Source organism: Pseudochaenichthys georgianus, chromosome 3 (genome assembly GCF_902827115.2).
Source record: "Pseudochaenichthys georgianus chromosome 3, fPseGeo1.2, whole genome shotgun sequence".
Taxonomy (NCBI): Eukaryota; Metazoa; Chordata; class Actinopteri; order Perciformes; family Channichthyidae; genus Pseudochaenichthys; species Pseudochaenichthys georgianus.
In genome coordinates this window covers 23384977-23407479 of record NC_047505.1, presented here as the reverse complement: position 1 = coordinate 23407479, position 22503 = coordinate 23384977, and the positions used below count along the sequence as shown (strand labels likewise).

The 22503-nt window shown below is 40.1% G+C and overlaps 1 protein-coding gene across 4 annotated transcripts in view; it reads left to right on the top strand.

Moving 5' to 3' along the window:
- The window catches only part of csnk1g1 (casein kinase 1, gamma 1), a 30841-nt gene extending 9199 nt beyond the window's left edge, over positions 1-21642 (top strand). The window contains exons 5-14 of one of the 4 annotated variants that reach the window (XM_034106989.2): positions 7816-7967; positions 10636-10870; positions 10985-11070; positions 11488-11572; positions 11759-11907; positions 11992-12099; positions 12849-12959; positions 14875-14981; positions 16752-16775; positions 17554-21642. In XM_034106989.2, the coding sequence (XP_033962880.1) occupies positions 7816-7967; positions 10636-10870; positions 10985-11070; positions 11488-11572; positions 11759-11907; positions 11992-12099; positions 12849-12959; positions 14875-14981; positions 16752-16775; positions 17554-17608 (1112 nt within the window). In that variant the 3' untranslated portion in view covers positions 17609-21642. The remainder of the gene's footprint in view (positions 1-7815; positions 7968-10635; positions 10871-10984; positions 11071-11487; positions 11573-11758; positions 11908-11991; positions 12100-12848; positions 12960-14874; positions 14982-16751; positions 16776-17553) is intronic. The other 3 variants (XM_034107006.1, XM_034106999.1, XM_034107016.2) reach the window with 3 other exon arrangements.
- Positions 21643-22503: the final 861 nt, after the last annotated feature.

Below are 22503 nucleotides of genomic sequence, written 5' to 3'. Positions count from 1 at the left end.
TCCTGGTGTTTTGGTGTGGCTGTATGGCAATGATTTGACTGTTTTGGAAGATCAGCCAAGAAGATTACATCTTTTCCAAAACATGTGCTTACTCCGCTCAGGTTACGTATTGATATTAAGCTGCGTCAGCAATTTATTTTAATCTCCAGGACTTTGTGTACATGAGTGCATCGATGCCAATGTGCCATGTGTCATTATGAAAGATGGTGACATAAAGAGTCTTATTCATAGACCAAACAGATGCAGCAGCTGATGATTCACTGAAACACTTCCTTATTGTTATAGAGGAAAGAATTGCACACTATTTGAGAAGGTAAATTATGTTCAGGGCTGTATGTCTGTATATTAGTGGTGTGCTGTCGACAGCAGACACATGTGTGCTGAAGATAACGTAAACATCTTTTGAATTATTTGCGGACTCAGCTTGGGTCTGCATGGGTTCAGTCTTCATGTGTTGGAATATGTTTATATGTACATAATGAACAACTACATTTAAAATATAGGCAAAACAATGTTTTTACACTGACATATTAATACTGTGTTAGGTTGACGATTGGCAAACTTGTGAGTAAACAGTTGCTTATTTACACATTCAGCAGTTACACAGCACTCTCCATGCGTCACTCTCCATGTAGCTCTTAATTTTTTCATCCCCAACTCTCGATGGATTTATCTAGCTAGGTGGTAACTTTGTCCATTTTGACAAAAGGTTCCATGAACTATGGAACCAGAGCGACTAATCTAAGACCTAGACGTCTCTATTGCACATTCCTATTTGCATTTCCATCATGTGCAGTTAGGTGCTGACATTGTTTGTCTACCAGCCAAATGGCAAGTGGATTTTTTTTATTATACCAGCTACTAGATCACAATGTTTTTTTAGCCTGGTAAGTGGTGGAAATCTAGAGCAACATGAATATTTAACCAGCATTTAATGATTCTCTGAAGTTTCATCACTAAGAATGAGCCCTTTCACATTACACACAGTCATTTGACCCATCTCAGTTTATTGATTTTAGTCTGAAGCAGGCCTATACAGTATGGTGTCACTTTGCTGCGTGTAGCAAAGGAATTCACTTAAAACATCCGGGAACTGATGACTTCAAACTGCTGTCATTGCATGAGGCTAAATGATGTGGTCAAAGGTTGACACTAATACACATCACCGTATTATATTTAATATGCATGCCATAAAACGTTGCAGATATCAGTTGCCTAATATCTTCATGGTCACTTAATATCAATGCCTGTTATTTCCATTTTAGTGCAATACCAGTCTGTATTCGGTGCTCTTTATTCCTTTTGGTTCGATTAGTCATGCCAAAACAACTTCAACCTGAATGTCTAAAATGTAAACATTTAGATCTTGAGGCTTTATCTGGAACGATAAATCCTGAAATCCATTACATATTTATTTTAATCATTGTTCTAAGGTTTTATGTTTTTATCAAACATAACGGTCATTGCAATAGTTGTTCCCCTGCACTGTCTGATGTTGAAATGGGGTCGAGTAGTGATGTCCACAATTACAGTACAAACACTGACATAACTGCTTGTCTTTTTTCAGATCCTCATATTGTTATTTAGTTGGAGCCGTGCCCTAAACGGTTTGTTATTCTGTGTTCAGAATGAAAAACAATACAATACAAGCTGCTCCATAGACTTTTCTTCCCATTGCTCCCCTGAGAGTTTATCAGTTTGTCATAAAAGATTAGTCAAGGTCTGATGATGCATCACTGTTACTGACAGGAATCTTGTGAGGATGAAATGAATACAACGGAGAAATAAATGAGGGGAAACTTTTTTCACATGGTACAAGAGGAAATGGGTGGGAACGCTTTTGCGTTGCTCTTCTGGTGAAGTGGTTAAACAATAATGTAAGCATTGCCCTCATTGTCACTTGGATACACCTAGAGTGGCGCTAGTGATTGATCATCATGGTGCTTGTGAATTTCCAAAGAAAATGGTTTAATCACAGTGATACAGTTTAGGGTGGTCAGTCACATTGTGGCATGGAAGATAAAAGGCACATTTTTGTGATTTATGGTCCTTGATGTTCTTTTTGTATCGCTACACACGCATATATGATAACCAGACTGGGAATATAATGGCTATTGTTCTGCAAAGGCAAGGGCTGGAAAAGGCCAACTGTGCGGAAACTCATTAAATATTTAGAGAGTGGGTCTGCCTCTCTGCGTACTAACCTGCCTCTGTCCTCGCCTCAAGATGGGATGATGTGACCTCATTTCTTCTTGGCTGTGTGTTGTGCCACATTCCTCCCAGCCAATGTGGTTGTCCCAGTGTCTGTGCGACAGGGGCTTTATGAATAAATGTGGTTCGAATCAGGTGTCGTATCCAGTGCATAGCCAACTGTCACTGGTTTTAATGAGGACGAGTCAATTAGGAATTAGGATTTTCCTTCCAGATATGATGGGAATATTTATCATTGCAGTCAATAACAGCTTCAAGCTGCTTTGGTTTTACAAGCCTGCTGACTGAGGCCTTATTTAGCTGAGGACACAAGATGGTTTTGAAGATCAAGAGGGTTTTGTTCAAGGGTGGGCGGCCACTATTGAGCTGTGAAAAGAATTGGCAGTCAGAGCTGGCCATGAAACACTACACCAGCTCTGTGACCATTGCAAACCCAAAGAGTCAACATTTCCCACAGTGACAAGGCGTACTACATGTATATTTTGCAGACATGTAAAGAAAAGGCCAGCAGCACATTAATAATTGTTAAGAATAGAACTTCTGTCATGGCACTGTTTTTCAGAAAATAAGCTAGAGCATTGTTTTTGTTGGCTTTTTAGATTCTTATCAGTTGTTAAGAAATGTATCTTAAAGGAATGGTCCACTCATTAGATAATTAATCAAAACTTCAGTATTTAGTGAAACATTATGTTTAAACCATACCCTGAAGAAATCAGCGATATTCCCCGGTAAATAATGATTTTATAGCTCTTTTTTATCAAGACCTGTATATTCCGTCTGGCCGCCGCCATTTTTGCCATTTTCAGTAGTCACGTGATGGTCGTGACGTCATCCATGCGTTCACTTTGTCAACACACGGAAACATGGCGGAGTATTTGAGTTCGGACTCGTCAGCAGAGGAAGAAGTTTTGACCAATGTGAAGAGATTGGATGGGGGAATTCAGCCATACATATCAGTATGACAATACGACACCCTCTGTCCTTAGACCCTCACATCGTACAAGGAAAAACTTCCGAAGAAAACCCACAGTTTAAAGGGAACATGGGAGAAACCTCAGGGAGAGCAACAGAGGAGGGATCCCTCTCCCAGGACGGACAGACGTGCAATAGATGCCGTGTGTAAATTGAAAAGATAATACATTTGCAACATAGGTAGTCCAAATGTTTGGAAATGCATGTGTGTATAATGGGAAGATGATATAAGATACTATATGTATGCATGTAGTACCACCCTTGCTAGCGATTCCCTCTCTAGTTTAGCATACTCAGCTTCGTTGTCCCTGGCCATAGAATCACGATTTTATGGGGCCGGAAAAACTGGGGGGAAATACACACTAGTCGGTACTACGCTATATGGAAAGGCCACCAAAAACTGTCCTGGCCTGGACGTTAAAACGGGGCTAGCCGCTGCAATGGAAATGCGCTATAACATACCTTATTCTTACTCCGAGCACTACTTCTGCTCCTCCGTCGCTTCACACTTGCAGAGGGCGATTTCTCTACTGGCCGAACTGGTGTCCTGGTCGGTGATGACACCAGAAAGACCGATGGTACTGCATCTCCATTAAGTAATGGTTGTTCCATGTTATGTTTTATCATACTCTCAGAGTAGTCGTCCGGGAAATTTGAAATGTTCGCTGCATACATGAGCCTGTGAATCTTTCGGTTCGGGCCGGCAACATTTCGCTAGCCACTGCCTCCGAATGTACTTCTTACGCTTACCTTTTGGCAACAGATGGAACCGAGCATTCCGTGGATTGTTCCTATCCGAATTGAGGCAATATTTCGCGATACAGTGAGGCATATTTGAAGAGAGAAACTACAGTAAATAACATGGAGATCAACGTGTCTTCGAAAACCAAACGCATGGTTTACGTCACGTCCGGAAAATGGCGGCGCCCACAGTGTTGATGTTATTTCGGTATATAATCAGTTTAAAATCACTGATAATGTCATCGGATTAAAAAAAAAAAAAAAGACTGGCAGAGACTGGTCTGTTTTATCGGATGATAATTATTTAAAAATGAGTGTCATGAGCATACCATTCCTTTAAAGATTATAACAACTGCAGCAACAAAGATGTAAATAAATACAGTATGAATTTGTTTTTAGCAATGTGACATTTAATAATTCAACTTTATCTAGGTGAATACTGTATAAGGTAATGTAATAATTCACCTTTGCAACACGGCCAGTGATTTATGAGCACTCAAGAAATGTATTCTGTATATCTTTAAAAAATCCGAGTGAGCATTTGAAAATCAAAGACAAACCAGCCCTTTAGTAGTCTTTCTACATGTTATAAAGGATTGCACATTAAAAATGTTGATTTATTTTTGTTTAAAGGCCTGACAGTTACTTGTGGTCGCAGTTAAGCAGCCACAAAATGTAAGCGTGCCAGCAAATACGCATGTCAGAAAGCCGGCTCAAATCCTCAAAAGTTGAAGCTTTCTGAAGAGCCAACTCAGAACCATGAAGATCTCGTCTGTCTCCTTATACTACTTCTTTAATACACACATGTATTCACATATCTGTCATAAATCTACATTGTGAAAATCCATCTATTCAGCTATCTCTAAACTATCGCTAGACTGACACACATACTAGTATGCACATTATTTATATATATATATATATATATATATATATATAGTAAGAACAACTAATTCACACCTACAGTTTTAATTTAGAGTCACGAATTCACCTAACCTGCATTTCTTTGGACTGTGGGAGGAAACCCACACAGGCACGAGGAGAACATGCAAACTCCACAAAGACAGGCTCTACAACGTAATCCCAGTATCATTTGTGTTGTTGTTTTAAAGGCATTTTGTGGTGCCTACTTGCATGAAGGAATCAAATATAAATACGTTTCTGCTTAAACTTAACTTTTCCTGCATCCCACAATGTCACATTGTTGGTAAATATTGATAACAGAACAACTACCACCAGACATTCACAATAAAACATTGAAGGTCAGGTCTGTTTTCGTGGAGTCTAGATGAAGTTATAGTCGTTGACAACAGCTGGGTGAAAAAAAGCACACCGTCATGGGAGGTTTGAGCTAGTAATAGTCACATTCATTCATCGCACATTCAACTTGTTCCCCTTTGTGTTGGAAAGGACTAAAGCCAGTGCCTCGGTCGGATTACAGTAATGCATTACAAATCTTTCTTCTATCCTACGAGATAGACTTTTTTTATTCAACAGCTGACAGAACTGATACATTTGTGAAAGCCCATGTACAACCTTTGTTGCAGGGATTTTCTGATGTTTTATTCTTTTCTGATCAGAGACCTGCTGCTGTGACTTATGAAATACTTTTATATTACACTGTAGAAATGTCTTAAAGACAAAGTCAGAACTACACTATACTAAATAGGAATTCCTCCCATTATTTATATTACTGTATATATGGTAAATAGATGAAAGACAAAAGTGGTAGCTCCAAGTCTTGTACATGTAGAGATGAGATGTATTTTCAGAACAGTTGTTGGGTGATCCCTGGATACCCTTTGCTAGTTAAAAGCTTGACCAACCTTGTTTTCAATTGAACCACCGTGTATCCACTTACTTACAGCACATCTCCAATCTGCCACATTTTCAGGCTTCCCACAGTCATCCGGGGTTTCAAGGCACTCATTCCTGTGGTACAATTAGCAACCCACAGAACTGCATAATGGTGTCCAGAAACACAAGATGGAGCACAGCATGCCTCCTACATGCCCATATGCTAGCTGACAGCATTCACGCCACTGTTTATACTGCAGTGTATTAACTATTACCCAGCTTGTGGGTGGAATGCCCTCAGGATATCTTAACGCATTCAAACGGGTTAAGAATTCGCTTTCTGAGTTTTATTCTTTGCTTCAACTACTCAACAAGATAACAAGGAAATTAAATGTCCCATTCATTGTGGCACACAATTTTTCCTTCATTGGGCACACAAAAGATGAATGAACTGATTATAAAACCAATATATCGTGAGATGGCAGGCTGTCCAAAAGTTGCAAAGGTATATCTGCAGAAGAAAAGTTTGAAGAAATAGAGACTGAGATAAAGTAAATGTGTTAGTTGGAAAACAAAATGTATTAAAAGCAGCGATCTCAGGGTTCAAGCCACCACAGACTGTTAGAAGTTGAAAGCTGCGAGGGGTCAAGACTTTTGGCCGGTTTCTGATGGTCATTTATTTTCGACCAAATGTGTTCAAGGACAGGCTCATCGACAATCGAGCAATTAAGGTCATGTTTCTTGAGCACTTCCTTTACACAATTTCCAACCGAAGGTGAATATTCAATTTGTGAAATGTGACATTTCTTAAGGGTAATATCAATGATACAAATCAGCACAAGAACAAACCCTAACTAAATGGCACCCAGATAGTGCAGATCTCAAGGTAGCACTAGCTTTATCTCTCAATTAGTTATTTTCATTTTGAAATCTGCTGATACTCAATATTAAAAGAATGGCTTGAGGAACAGGGACATGAAAAGCAATCAGGAAGTCCCTTCTTCTTCTAACTTTCATGCAATTATAATATGTTCAAGGACTGAGCTGAGTTTAAGCAGTTTGATAAAACAAGGTCTGTATGATTGAAGCGCCCACTTTAATGGGACTCGGCAATAAGCAGGGGCAAACTTTAAATCCTGCTTTGGAAACAAAGTTCAGGATGTGGTCATGAAAACGACAAAGAATACAGATATCACTAATTACAAATTATTATTATTAACGTTAAGGAATTGGATATGCATAATACATATAATCATTAGATTATAATACAAATAATTTCACACTGTGTGCTAGATGGCGAGCCTCTAAAAAGCAGAAAGATATAAAAACTGTAGGAATAAGAGAAAAGGTAAAACATCACCCTTTATATTATACTTGTAGGCTTAAAGCTCACTCACTTTATCTGGAAGTGTAACTGTACAGGGAGATTTAATTTCCAGATCACCAGTATTATAAACAACCAATACAAAGGAGTATAATAGGTCAGAGCCCAGGACCTATTATTATTATTATTATTATTATTATTATTATTTTAGCATTAGACTGACCACACAACCCCAAACTGCATTATAAAGATCTAAAATGAGAGCCAAGGTGACAGATGGAAGGGATTTAGAGCAATTGCAGTGAGAAGAACGGAGAGGATATAATTCAGTTGGGAGAATGTTCTATGAGGGAGTGAAAAGATGAGTTTTCAGCCTGCAGTAGAGGAGTGACACCGTTTTATTTGCAGTGCTGCATTTCACTTCTAAGGTTAATCTTTACCTAGCAGCTTTCTCTGCTCCCTATCCTCAGTAACCTTGTGGCGCCCCCCCCTCCTCTCTGACCCGTCTGAGGCCCCTTATGGTTCACCCTGGACTGAACTTAGAAATATCATTAGTTAAGAGAGACTGGAATAATAAACTCCCAACTAGTTTATACAACTGACATACAAAATGATTTGTTGTTATCATCTACTTAATGGTTTTGCTTTTCCTTCAACAGTGCATCACTTGCAAACTCATGATTGAACTATAAAAGCTTGTGAAGACAAATGTACAAGTACAGCTCTGTCCACTCTCTTTGAAGTCTAATGGCTTTCTCCTTGTGTTTCAGCTGAAGGCGTGCCCCAGGTGTTCTACTTTGGGCCCTGTGGGAAATACAACGCCATGGTTCTGGAGCTGCTGGGCCCCAGTCTAGAGGACCTGTTTGACCTTTGTGACCGGACCTTTTCACTGAAGACTGTTTTAATGATAGCTATTCAGCTGGTGAGTTCAAAGATGTTACACAGTAAGATGTTTTTAAATAGCTTACACTAACTTATTAAGACTATGAGACTCAACTCTTACACTTACTCGACTATCTTCTGAAAATGAACGCCCAAGATGGAGAACAAATTGTGTTTAATTTTAAAAGCAATTAGCAGTAGTGGGAAATAAAGAAAGGGCAGAAGAAAGCTACTAAATAAGATACATTTCTTTAAGGAAAATAAGACAATGTCTGTCTGACATAATGGCCGGATTCTGCCTTTTTGCGGGTTGAATCAAGGCCCCAAATACAATTTTCTTATAGCTGTTACATTGTTTTGGTGCCTACAGCTCAACAAATTATTCTTTATTTATACACAAAGTCCTTCCCCCAGAGACCCATTGAACAGGTGGGTTACCACTGCAAATTAGCAATCTGACAGTGTACACGTGGTCAGACTCACGATCACTGACTATCATTAGGTCTGATAGAGGCTGGCTTTCCTCAGTGTTTTAGGCGCCTTAGACATCTGAGATTTTCCAGCATTTCATTTTGTCAGCATAAAATCTGCAGTGCTCTTGTAATGAAGATATCCCCTGCAAATTCGTAAGGAAATCTACAAAACTGCACACAAAGCCTGCATCTCAGCCAATCTCTCCTCTGTATTTATCACGTTGGTCTTCCTCTTTATTTTTTGGCTGAAGTGAGTAATCCCTCAATAATGCCACGTTTACACGGAGACGAAACGGGTGTTATCCGCTACAGTTCTCTATCGTAAGGACGGTTCGTCCACACGAGGCCGTAACGGAACCGCGGAAACGAAGCCCTCAAACGATAACGGCTCCCATGGTGGGTAGATCTGCGGACGAAACGCTCTGGGGGGCCGTGTGTACGTCCTGTACGATAATTTCCTGATAACGATGAAGCCATAGCCCCGCCTCTCCCCACCTCTGCTGTTCACCCTTGCGTCACCCGCGTCATTGCTGATGTGTTTCTCCAACAACAACAACAACAACAACAACAACAATGGCGGATCACAGGGTTGCTTTCGTGCTCCAGACGCTACTGACCATTATACAGATGTTAGTGCAAAATCTACAGCTCCTCTACCACAACGATCAGCAACAAGTGGACATGGCGAACTACATGAACTACATGTTGCTAAATCCACCGCGGAGAATAAACAGAAGGGTAACCAGGCAACCAAGCTCGGGAAGTCTTATTCGCTGCTTTTGGTGTGTTTTGTGGCGGAAGTACAGCGCCACTTACAAGCCCGGCATATGTACTACAGCGTCTCCAGCGGGTAGAGTGGTCTCGTGTGGACGGACACGTTTCTTGAGCCGATTCCATGTGGATGGAAGACTTTTTTGATATCGACTAAGGTTTGTTTTTCGTCTCTGTGTAAACGTGGCCTAAGTGCTGTGTGCCCGTTCTCCTACACAATTTCCTTTTTTTATGGATGGTAACTGCTCTGAGCGCTTTGTTAAGATTTCATCTACAAACACGTTGTTTTGATCTTGATGCCCTGTGCTTTTGAAGTCCTAGCAGGAAGGTTTCACATCTCAGCTAGTGGCTTGAAATTCTGGCTCCACATCAAGAGAGGCTTTTGTTGTGGGATAGTAATTACCAGCCACGGCAGTGAGGCTGGTATTGTTTTCACCTTGGGAGTCTATGTGTGTATCACCAGGGCAAAATGTGCTCCTGGAGACACCTTCTGTCGTGGGAACTACCACATAAGCTTTTAGTACTTCGTAATGTGTATATATCTGTCTGTAGGAAGATGTTGTCATGGCGTCTCAACCCTGCAAGATGCAGTCATGAAACTTTACAGAACTATAGTTGAGATCAAAATGTATGCCGAGTATGAAGATGACCTTGATCTGAAGAAGGGTGGTGAAGTATGTACCGCCCTGGCCCGGCTCATGAGATCCTATTGCATAATGGTCTTTAATGGCTCACTGCTGGAGCTGTGCAGCAAAGTGCTCAAGCAGTGAGTAAATTAATCATTGGTGAATCAGCATAAATTAATTGACTACTTTGTAGATGATTTGTCACCTTTGAGACATTTAATGGACTAAAGCGTTCATTGATTAATTGTAAAACATTCATGATAAATTATCATTATTCGACCCAGCTCACAATTTAACGTCAGGGAATTCCTAAATATAATTTGTTCTGTGGTCGTTTTGTTTTTGGTAATAAGGTTTGTGTCTTTCAGCATGTCTTTCAAGGGCTGCTCTGGCATTACCATATACTGGCCATATTTATGGGTATGGGTAAAACACTGAATTCTGGATTTCCCATAATGCAACTCAATTGCATTTTTCATTAAACATTGCCTAATGAGAATACCCTCATGCCTTTTTAAAAGTTGATGTTTCTGTCATACATTGTTGGTCTCCCTGACAAAACCACAGAGGCATTTACTACAGGCTGCGTATAAAACAATGACTAATAAACTGATCTTCATGAGTGAATTGGTGGTATGCACCATTAATGTGTAATAATGCGGACATGGATTCGATAAGGAATACTATGTTCTTGATAGGACTGACAGTGGACTTTCATTGAAATGTCAGTTTTGAGTGATTGTGACCTGTTGACTCCCGCTCTGCTGACTTTGTGTTCTGGATTGTGATTATATCTGATTTTTGTCAATGTTGATTTTGCTGTATTCTCTCCCATCAGATTTCTCGAATGGAGTATGTGCACTCTAAAAACCTCATCTATAGAGATGTAAAACCTGAAAACTTTCTCATCGGACGGCAAGGGAATAAAAAGGAAAACATCATCCACATCATTGACTTTGGTCTGGCCAAGGAGTACATCGACCCCGAGACCAAAAAACACATTCCATACAGGGAGCATAAGAGCCTGACTGGCACTGCCCGTTATATGTCTATCAATACACATTTAGGCAAAGGTAAGACTAGCTTTGTTTTAATTCTGTAGTTGTCTAACATGTTTATTATGCAATGTGGTTTGTGGTTATTTCTTGAAGTTTCTCAGTGAAATGTTATCAAATCTATTGATATAGAGCAAAGCCGGCGAGATGACCTGGAGGCCTTAGGCCACATGTTCATGTATTTCCTTCGTGGGAGCCTACCATGGCAAGGACTGAAGGTATGCCAAGTACATGGAAGTGTTTCAAAATCAGTATTATCCTTTTTAGAAAAGCATGCCATGTACACATCTGAGAGCTGAAGTGATCTGGTCTGCAACCTTCAGAGCACCAATGTTGTTTTAATTGAAGTTGGTTATGAACAATTTTAGAATCAGATTTCAGGCAGTTTGTGTTAGTCCAAATCGAGTTTACAAGTGAGACAATGTAAATATAAAAATAAAATTAGTGTTTTTGCTGCAACTAAAGAGAAATAAGAAGTGATAGTATGAATTGGAAATAAAATCCACTAATCTGTACAGTAATGATTTAAGATGTATTTTAAGCAGTCTATATTAGGAATTGTCATATAATTCTGATTAATGCTCGTCAGACATCAGAATTTGTTCAAATTTCTTCTTGTTTTGATTGCGCTGCAGGCAGACACATTGAAAGAGCGATACCAGAAGATTGGAGACACCAAACGAAACACTCCCATCGAGGTCCTCTGTGAGAACTTCCCAGGTACACTGACGATGGATGTGATTTACTTATGGATCATGCTGAAAAGCTTGAAAATGATCGCATTGCCTCTGATTTAACCTTTTACTACTGGACATTTCCAGATCAAATGTTTTTAAATATCATCTCACTATTAGGATTTTAATATCCATATAAAAGGTGAAACCATTCTTCTATTTTTTAATTCAGAGGAGATGGCCACCTACCTGCGATATGTGAGACGGTTGGACTTCTTTGAAAAGCCAGACTATGATTATCTGCGGACTCTGTTCACCGAACTGTTTGAGAGGAAGGGATACACCTTTGACTACACCTACGACTGGGTTGGCAGGCACATAGTAAGTAACGCACATAAACAACAGACACGTTTTAATTTACCAAGCTAAAATGAACAGGATTTAACTGGTGATATTTCCCCTCAGCCCACACCAGTGGGGTCTACCCACATAGACTCGGCAGCCTCTGCTGTGACGAGAGAGACCCATCCTCACAGAGACCGGCCCACACAGCACCCACCCATTAGAAACCAGGTACACTCGCCTTTTGGTCTTTTTTTGGAGTGAAATCAAGGGTTCAATCACATCTTGTATCCATGTATGAATGACAACCATACATATCCCCCTATTGAAAAGATGTCAGGTTTTAGGGTGACCTTTAATCTAACCTGCGATTAAGGGAACTGTAACGCATAAGCTTATATACTCAGGATTCCGCCGTTATCAGGAAGTTATCGTTATCACTAAATAAAATTCAAGTATATGAGTTGTAAAGCACGTAAAGAATGTTATACTGTATGAGTGTAAAGCATTTCTTTTTTTAAATATATTTCATTGCAATAATTACAGCATTTCTAAGGGACTGCAGTTCCCCTTTGCACATGTGTAAACACCAATGTGTGTATTTGATTCCTACTGTTAATTGCTTGTACAAAGACAACTCGTCAAACAACTTTTCTCATAAAATAAATGATATTAATATAGGTTTATTTTATATTCAAAATAAAAGGACATAGGCTTAAGTTTAAGAACTTACCCTCGTTTGGCTTTGAGCTCATTAGTTTCTGGTTCAATTCTTTGGCTGAAGCGTTGCTTTGAGTTTTATTCACTTTTATTTTTGTTAAATTTTTTGTTCTCCATTTCTCATGCTGCTTTGCATGGTACCTGACCTCGCACACCCAAATATCCATCTTTCCTAACGCAATTATTCCATCACCACCCCCACCCTCTACCATCGCACCCCCAATGCCACTCCCCCTCACATCACCGACGCCCCTGAGCAGACAGCAGCCTCAGACCGACGTGGAGCATGGGAGGTGCAGCCCACACGCCAAGCAAACTCCTCCTACCTGACCTCCCACCTGGCAGCGGACAGGCACGGGGGCTCAGTGCAGGTATACACCCCTCACCTGATCAACCACACCCCCCACCCGATCTCTGTGGAGTCAGATCTGTCTCATAGAATCTAATCTAAAATAAATAAGTCAAAGTCCTAGCAACACTTGGCTGCATCACTTATATATGTGTTTAACCTTTTCAACGCTGAAGATGGATGGTGACTTGTTTAAAAAAAAAATGAATCCGTTACTATATCCTGAAACTGTTACTTTATCCTGATTGTAGTATATGAGAAGAATTATCTGGTAAATTAACCAATCGGAGCCGAGGAGTCGGTTACGCTGTGTCAATCATATTGAACCTCATTTGATTAAACAAAGCTCCAGTGGACGGTGATTAGTTTCGGCTCATTTGTTTATATCATGGCAGCCAGCTCAAAAAGTTCATTAAAAAAGTTATGAAAGCACTTCAGACAAGAAATGTAGTATCTTGTTCTGTATTTGATCAGCGCTGTTTAGGTTCATAGTGGTGTGCTACTTTGTCAGAGACTTTGGAGCTGTGGAATGGCAAATACCGTTCACATTAATGGGGGGAAAGAGAGAAATATAAAACATTTGCACACATTATCTCTCTAGCGCCATACTGTCAGGATATGAAACCCGCCGCTGCTGCGTCTGTAAAGCCGGTGGGTCCTTGGGCAAGACCCTTCACCTGAACTTGCTCCTGTGGGTATTGTCCACAGTTTCTGACCATTGCATGTATGATGTGCAATGTGTGTATATGTAAAGCGCTTTGAGTCATTGATAATGCGCTATAATAAATGTAACGAATTATTATTATTATTATATAGTGACAGTTTGAGAAAATATGAAAAAGTTATTTTTAAGTTTACCGAAACATTTACAAAAAGTGATTCTGCATTATTATAAATAGACTTGCCCTGTCGACTCGATTCCATAAGAGCGATTGAAATTAGGTATTTCTAATTACTTTGACCATATCTGATTAATAAGCAGATGTACAACAGTTAATAACGGGACACAATATTTATTTTGTATTTTAGCCTGGCATGTGAGACAGATCTACAACCATAAACTCCCCCCCTCCCCCCCCCCCTTTAGACCTGGCTGGGAAATGTTATTTTTTTCTGCTCCACCATATGCATGTCATCTGGTGCCACGCACCCCAGATGGTGAAAATGTGATGAAGCATTTTGAACAGCAGACCGGTAGTGGCATTTTGATCTCAGGTCATCGCGCTTGGACATTCCTTGCAGATCAAGAAGCCTTCTTTTGCATGGCAGGGCGACCCGGCTCAGCCCGCTTAGTGCATGCTCTTTAGTGGAAGAGGGTCATTGAACATTAAGGAACATTCTGGTGTTATTTTGCCTTATAGCCATTACCAAAGACTGTCTTCCATATGTTCTGTCTGCATAGGTGTGTACAGTGCAGGCTACAGTAGATGTCTGGCTTTTCTGCTAAATGAAATTCACTCTAATTTCATGTCCTTCCTTCAGCAGAAGATTTTTGTACATTTGTTGCATCATGAATGGAATTGAATGGTTTCAAATAGATGAGAATCACAAAGGCGTACACTGAGCACACCTATGCACAAAAGACACACATTTTTGAAATAATTATTATGCATTTCTTCTACAGGTGAAACCACCAATAGCTTTGCATACTGTAGTTTGTCCGCTGGTGGCAGTTTGGTGTCATATCTTTCATCCATGTATTTTTGATTTTGCAAAGGGTTTATACTTTTACAGTTTTCCTCTATACTGGCATACAAACTGGAAAGTGAATTTCAAAAACAGAATAATAAACAATAAAAGTAAAGTCATTTGGTAAAGTAACATTAAATGTAGTGTTTATCCAGAGGAAGTCTCCATCACAGCTGGACGAGTTCTTCGTTGGTTCTGGCCTGAACATCTCCTTTAGAGCTTTGAAGTAACACACGTCTGTGCCACAGGTAGTCAGCTCGACCAACGGGGAGCTGAATGCAGACGATCCCCTGACGGTTCATTCCAACGCTCCCATCACAGCTCAGGCAGAGGTGGAAGTGGTCGACGAGGCCAAGTATGTGTCATACGCTCGCCACATCTCTCCAATATGTCCATCTGCCTCTTCCTTTCTCTCCCGCTCTTCCTCTCTGTCTCTCACCACTCTCTGCTAAGCTGTTGAATTGTGACAGCCCCCTCCCCTCAGCTGTTATCCTTCTCCTCTCATCTTCTGTCTGCTTGTGCGAGTTTCTGATCTTGACTGCTGCCCGTTTCTTCGCTGTTTCCTTAATTAGATATTAAGACAGACAATGTTGATTATGTTTAACCTCTCATACCCGTCGCCTGAGCAGCCCAACACAGACTACACTGGCAGCCAGTCCCTTTTTAGCAGCATGACCTTCTCAAAGAAACACTCCACCCTTGATCATCATGTCTAACCGTGTCGGTGATGATCCATGCAAGCTGATTCTGTGAGCGTATTGTGGAAGCAGCCAGTTGATGTCACACCAGATCGTCCGTGTGGCAACTTAGTCACATGTACAAAGATGATGCTAATGATGTAATCGTGTCAGTCACTTTTGAGGCAAACATGGAGGGAAAGAAACTCAGAGTTGGAAGCTAAACGGCTATGGTTGCTAGTCTTCAGCATGGCTGGCTGCCAACTGTGCATGGGGTACAACTGTGAAGAGCTGATCCAAGAAAGTCATCTCTGAGACAAAAGTATATTTATAATAAAGGTGAAAAGCCACCGTTTGTATTAGAGGCTGCTTGATGATACAGTAAGGCAGATTTGTGTTTGTTAAAAGTACAAACAAACCGTGCAAGAGAGAAAATTCTACCATACAGAGATTTGACTATTAAAACTACGGAAATAGTCACAATTACACATGCTGAAAATGGTACTTTATCATATATTATCAGTGAGCCAGTTAACCATTTAAAATGAGAGAAATGTATTTCAAATGAAAAGGAAAATGTCAAGCTTTGTTGGAGTTATTATAATACATATTGTAAAGATCTTTGCCATCTGAGTCCATCAAAGCCACTGTTAAAAAGAAAAGAAAGAAAGTGTTGTCATGAATTTCCCTCGGGTTCATTCATTTAAATCTGCACTGGTTCTGTTTCTGCCCAGATGACGGGCCTTCCTCCTGTTGTCTCCATTCATGCGGTTGTTTGATATTATTAACAGCGCGTTTGTTGACGTCCGATACGAAAACATGAAGTCATTAATGCAAATCATGCAGGTTTTACAGCTTGTGGTGCTACAGTGACTTCCTGTTTACATAGTTGATTGCTGTTGATTAGACAGCAGATTGACAATACAGTGACTAAAGTCATGTACTAAAGACCAGCTAAGACTTTTAATTAACTTCATCAATAGTTATCAAACTATATTACTGATGGATTGATTATGAATGGTTGAAAGCACTTACTTTCATTGATGTGCACCAACCATTTGATATCTGACATTGAGAAACACTGGAAATAAATAGATAATTAAATCATAAGTGCAATTGATTTGTTTGTATTCAGGATGCAGACCAAGTAGTTTTAAAAGGTTGGTAAATACACATTATTTAGCAAATGTAGCATACACACTACACCACTTATCTTTATCTTCTAACATCCTCATAGGCAGGAGATCTGGGATAAGAAATCTGCAGAGCAGACGTTCTGTAACTTTCTCTGAGATCTTTTCTCCTTTAACCTCTCCAACGTCCCCTCTCTGTGTCCACTGGAGTCCCGTTGGTCTGTGTGTTTGTGTGGCATGTGCCCAGTCCATCATCTTGGTCTTGCTGTATTAATCTATCTTTCTTTTCTCTTTACACTCTTTCTTCTTCTGTAGCTGCGTGAAAATGCTCAACCTGTGGTGAGTCCCTCTGCTCGTCCACATCAGATTCATGGGACAGGGAGTGGACATCGTAGGCTGGGGTCCAGTGGAGTTGTTATTTTAACTATTGTAACCAGACTCTCTGGTACAATAATAATGCCACTCTCTACTCTATTACCAAGTCTGTGCTCTTTTCTGCCCAGTGACAGATAAGTGAAGAATACTGTAAACAGTGCTGTCATGTGAGCAAGATTATTCAAACTTGACCTCCCCTCAGTGCAGAAGGAATCAACAAGTGACTTTGATATAGGTTTACTAAATCACCTTTTTCATGAGCCCCTGCTATATTTGTAGGGGATCAGATATCGCTCTTTCACAGAACATTTGGCTCCAGATTTAAGGTCTTTAAACTCTTGTTGCATGGTGCATCATTATTTATTGTTAATGAATTAATCGAAGAGTTCCCAGTCACTGTATGTCTTGATCAACAGCTGGTTTGTCTTTGTATGTTCTAATTGGCCGTTGAGGCTCACCTTGTATTGTGCTCTTTGTGTGCACTGCTCCATTTTATTTTACATAGAAATGTTTTCTTCACTGCTGCAGCCTTTGATTTGTTCTAATCAAACTTTTTGCCAGCTGCAGTTCTCACTATTATGATCCCAAAAACACATCTGTCCAGATTTGAAAGACTCTATTTCAGTTCTTGTGATATTCAACACTGTAATTGAAGCAGCCCGCTCGTGTTTGTTCTTTCTTTGTGCTTCATCTGAAGCCCCCCTCATCTCCATATGGGTTTAATGTGTGTCTCTGTCCGCAGGTGCTGCTGCTTCTTCAAGCGAAAACGGAAGAAGAACACGCCGAGGCAGAAATGATCCTCCACCACCGACCTGAAACGCTCTGTGTCCCGCTCCGTTGATTATGATCTCAGAAATCAATAAGGTCCCATTCAGAATAATAAGGGGAGACAACCGAAAGGTCTTGATTGAATTGTCCTCTGGAGGGGCCCGGTAAAAATGGTTTGTTGAGATGGACAAGGCGCTTGTGTCTTCTTTTATTTTTTTTCCTCCTACATTTGTTGGAATGTTTTGCCGGCCACTCGTCCAAACGGGAAACCTTTTTTTTTTTTTCAGAAGAAATTATTATTATTTTCTCCCAAGAACCCAGCTTTTTTACTTTTTATTTTATTTTTGGATGATTTTTGCTCCCGTTTCTCTTCCATGGTATTGCAAAGGAAGAGACGGATCTTCCCGTGGAGTGTTGCCACCTTCAGCCTATCATTTCTTTGCTTGTCCCACACAATCATGTCTTAATTTTCCATCTGTCAAGTCCCAGTTCAAAGTGGTTTGCTCCTCATTAGTTTGCCAACTCATTTTGACTCGATGCCCTTTTCGGTCATTCCTGACGTGGGACTGAATGTAAACCTGAACACACAAGGAGCCAAGAGTGTAACTGCCTATCTTCAGGCAGAAAGAGCATCAGTCAGCCATTTGGCCCCTGCACTTTTTTCCTCCAAAGGGGTCAACCTTGGCACTGGGACCCGGGGCCTGAGAGGACAGAAGCCCAGAGACGCCTCCTGCACTGTGGTCTCTGAGAAGGACTTCTGCTCACCTTGCTTGGTTAAAGCACTTTCCTTAACCACGCCGCTAAAAACACACTACAGTCTCTTTCGACTCACATGCAGTCTTGCTCCTGTCGGCTTTGTGATAACGAGCAGCGACCTGACACTTGTTCACAGGCTTAAAAACAATGTGCTATTTACGCTATTTATCTCTTGGTTGCCACCTGTTTTCTTACTAAATCTAAAAACATACACACTGAATGTATGGACAGAAATGCAAATGGAGCATTTATACAATCTGTCATGCGCATGGGAAGGAAATTGCAATTTAGAAGTTAAGACCAATGTTTAAAAAAAAAAAGGAAAAAAGTTTGACCAAAACTAAGTGGATTAGAGGGGGAGGGTCTTAAATGTTGTTAATCTTAATAATGTGATGGTAAAAATTGACTCTTCACCGGAAGACACTGGGGGATGTTGCTTTGGAGTGACAAGAGAAACTGGCGTGATGTGCTTTGGAGATCGATTCACAGCCGCTCCACGCTACTGTCCAATGCCTTAACCCCTCCCACCTGTCGCATCGCCAGAGTACAGCATGATGGTTGTGTGACCTGGAGTGCATCTTTTTGGGGTCTCTTGTATAGTGAAGTTTGCCAACTAGTATTGGAGTGGTTCATTAATTCCCTTGCAACACGTAGGATGTATTCCCAAGAGAGAGCAATGCCAAATGGAAGGTTTGGTGTAATAATCTGTATTAAGTCGTCCCTGACCCCAGTCTGAAGACCCCTGTGCTGCAAAGCCATGTTTTAAGTTTGGGCGACTCTGCTGAACCCCCGGTCCCTCTCCACTGTCAGCGGGGGCTGTCCATACCATTTTTATTTTTTATTTAGTGTCATGGAGGACTGCCTTGAAACAATATCCTCGATATGTCACCTTGCCTATCCTCCTAACAGAGAGTGAATTACCGTACATAGGTGTTTTATTTTTTTTATTTGATATCTTGCTAATGTGAATTTGTTGAATGCAAATTTTTTTTTTTTATTCCAAATAGCCATGGTTTTATGGGGAAAAGAGGGTTAAAAAAAAAGTTTGAGACCATGACTGCACTACATTTGTTGACTCGGCTTTCCCTGACGAGACCCTGCCTTCTTAATACTGAACTTTAACGTGCTTATTACTTTAATTGTAGCCGCCTATGCGTGCTAGGCTTTCCTTATAGGGTGCAGGGAATACACTTTAAATTGACTTTTATCCCCACCCACTCCTTTGTTGTGCCATGACACCTTCCTACTTCCTCTCTGCACACACGCACACACACACACACACACACACACACACACACACACACACACACACACACACACACACAAACGTCCTATATGAATCTGTTCCTAGCAGAGTGCTAGATTTGGTGTTTTGTGGACCTGCTCCATCATCTTTGGAAATACAATGTTGTAGATGTTGCAGACTCAATGAATCAGTATGTAAACCTGCTTGTTGCGTGTATTTACACTGTATAGCTTTTGGTTTATTCTCAGCCCTGATATGTCAGTTACTCCGGGGTCTAAGTTATTGTGTTATTGAAAGTACTTGAATATGAAAATCTACGGGACCTTTTATGTTTGTTTTTTGCATTTTCTTGGTCATTTTCATAGTAAATCCATATTTTTTGGGGGATTTGATGGGAAAATGTGCTATTTGAATGACAGGTATTCATCTCCTTGAGATGTCTTGAGTGCCTCGTGAGTGTGTTGGACAGATGTCAGACTGTGGAGTCCTGTGCCAGTGTTGGGTTCATGGTTTACCCAGAGGAGTTGGATGGAGGTTAAAATCACACTTTTGTTTCTGTGAAATATTAACCATAATGTATTCCAATCCATTAAAATCCTTTATTTGTTCCTACACATGTAACATCTGCTGCCTGTGACTCTCCGCACACCCGGACTGTTTCACTCCAGCTACCTGTGAAAAGTTGGAAGTATTTCTGTGGAGTGAGATGGATATCAAGACTATAATAGCCTTCGACGTTCCCCCTGAATTCCCGAGTGCCATTCCTGAGACTACTACTGGCCCATGCCTTTTGCCCGTGCCAGGAACATTTGAAGTTGAATGTTTTTTTGACCATCGCAATCCACCTTGTGTCCTTGACATGTTCACAAATCCCAGAGCAACGTGGCTCAATTCAGTACCAGGAAGTGTTTTAAGGGTGTTTTATGATTAGCTTCGGTTGGTTTCTCTCTTAATGTTGAAACCAACACCATTTTGTCGACCAAGTTTATTATTTCAGAGTTGGATTTGTGACCGGTCGTCTTCGCAGCGTCTGATTCTTCCTTAAACTGTGGGTCCTGGCTGAAATGGTAGATATAGAAATATTACTCTGATGTATTTACTTTTTTCTCTCTGGGCCTCGTACAGAGCGATATAGGAGTACTCTGTGTGTTTTGTATCTGCATGGCTTACCTGGAGACGACAGTGAGCGTACTGTCTTGAGTTTCTCACCTGTCGGGCTCGTATACTGTTGGGTCAGTGAGACGTTATGGCTTCCAGTCCTCATGTAATATAAATAACATTCATGTCTTCTCACAGCACATTCCATTTCATTTCTCATTATTTCTGGTATTCACTTCAATCGGACTTGTGTTGATGGCTCTGGTTGTGGGTAAGTCGCATTACTGTGTCGAAGCTGTGTAAATCAACGCAATGGACAGACAACGTGTGAATGAATGGCTTCGGTCTTTATGGGTTCTCTGGCACTTTTTCCCTGTTGCTGTACTTTAGGATTGTCTTGGATTTACTGTATTCTTTTTTCTTTGAGGGAGAGGTTTAGGTTAACATTATTGCAATATTGTGATGATTATTTGTAAATTGTACAGAGTTCACAATTATACTCTTTGTTCTTTTTGTTGGGATTCCATATAAAATATGTATTCTTTGATTATGTTTTTCTCTCAGACTGTGGAAAATCAAATTGTACAGCTTCAAGAGTTTATCCTCCCCTCAGCATTTTGTTTGCAGAGCTATGATTAAGAGAAATCTTAAAACTGTAAATAAATATTATTGTGTTGAAATATGAATGTCACTTCAAAATGTATTTGAATGAGTTTGTTAAGGGCTTCAAGAATGAAGGACCCACATTTCTTCTTTTTATTGTTTCATACTTTTAATTTGCATAAAGGTAAAGGTCCTTTTTTTAAGATGCCTTTTGTTTTTTTGTTCTCTCCTTGGATTCATATAAAAGAATGTGTGTCACACATGAATTATATAAAATCACTTTTTATTCCCTCCACACCTAAAGGGAAACTCCAGTTTGCACCCTTTTTTTATGTAAAAATAAAAGATCTCTCCACCTTGTGGGAACGTTTTTTGTCAAATTATTTTGTATTAAATTGCTCCAAATATGGTAATCTGACTTTAATGAAATTGCAAATATACACATAATGAATTCAGTGGGTGGGTGCAGAAATATACATTTGGGAGGGGAGGTGACTTGCAGGGTTATTTTTAAATATGTTGAATTGATAACCTGATTATTGCCAGATTGTTTTCTCTTCCATATTTTCAGGAATTTTACAACATCACATATGACAGTTAACTTGAAGTGTACAACTGATGCTTATGTTTAGACTGTAAATGAAGCCAATTGCTTAATAGTTAGGTGTACAAGAAACAGGACAGGTTAGCAAAATAAGTTGTCAGTGTCAATGGTAAGATGTTGTACGGCTCTAAATTAAAAGTCACTATGACAAGATGATCTTAAGAGGAATGCTGGGATCGCAGCAGCAAAATAACATACATAATTAGATAAAATATGCAAACTAAAATGTCACTTTTTTTTTCTTCTCAAAAGCAATCAAACTCAAAATGACAAGGCTGTGCACATCCAGTAACCATGACCAGGATGTACTGAAACTGATAGCAGCACTTTCTCAAGTGATGTGACATAGAGGTGGGGTTAATAGAGGCAAAGTTGAGTTTATGAAAAGTCATAGGATACACACTATAACAGCATCCACCACCATAAATATGATATGATTATTGCATTGCATGTGTTTTTTATTTAAGTAAAATAAGAATTATGGCATTTTGACAAGAGATTTTCTTTTAATTCTGACATTTCTTCATATCTATTATCGACAAAGTAAGAAGGAAAAGTGTTAATATGTATTTGTTGTATGTTCGATGCTGACCCCCGCCGCTAGTGTTCGCTATTGG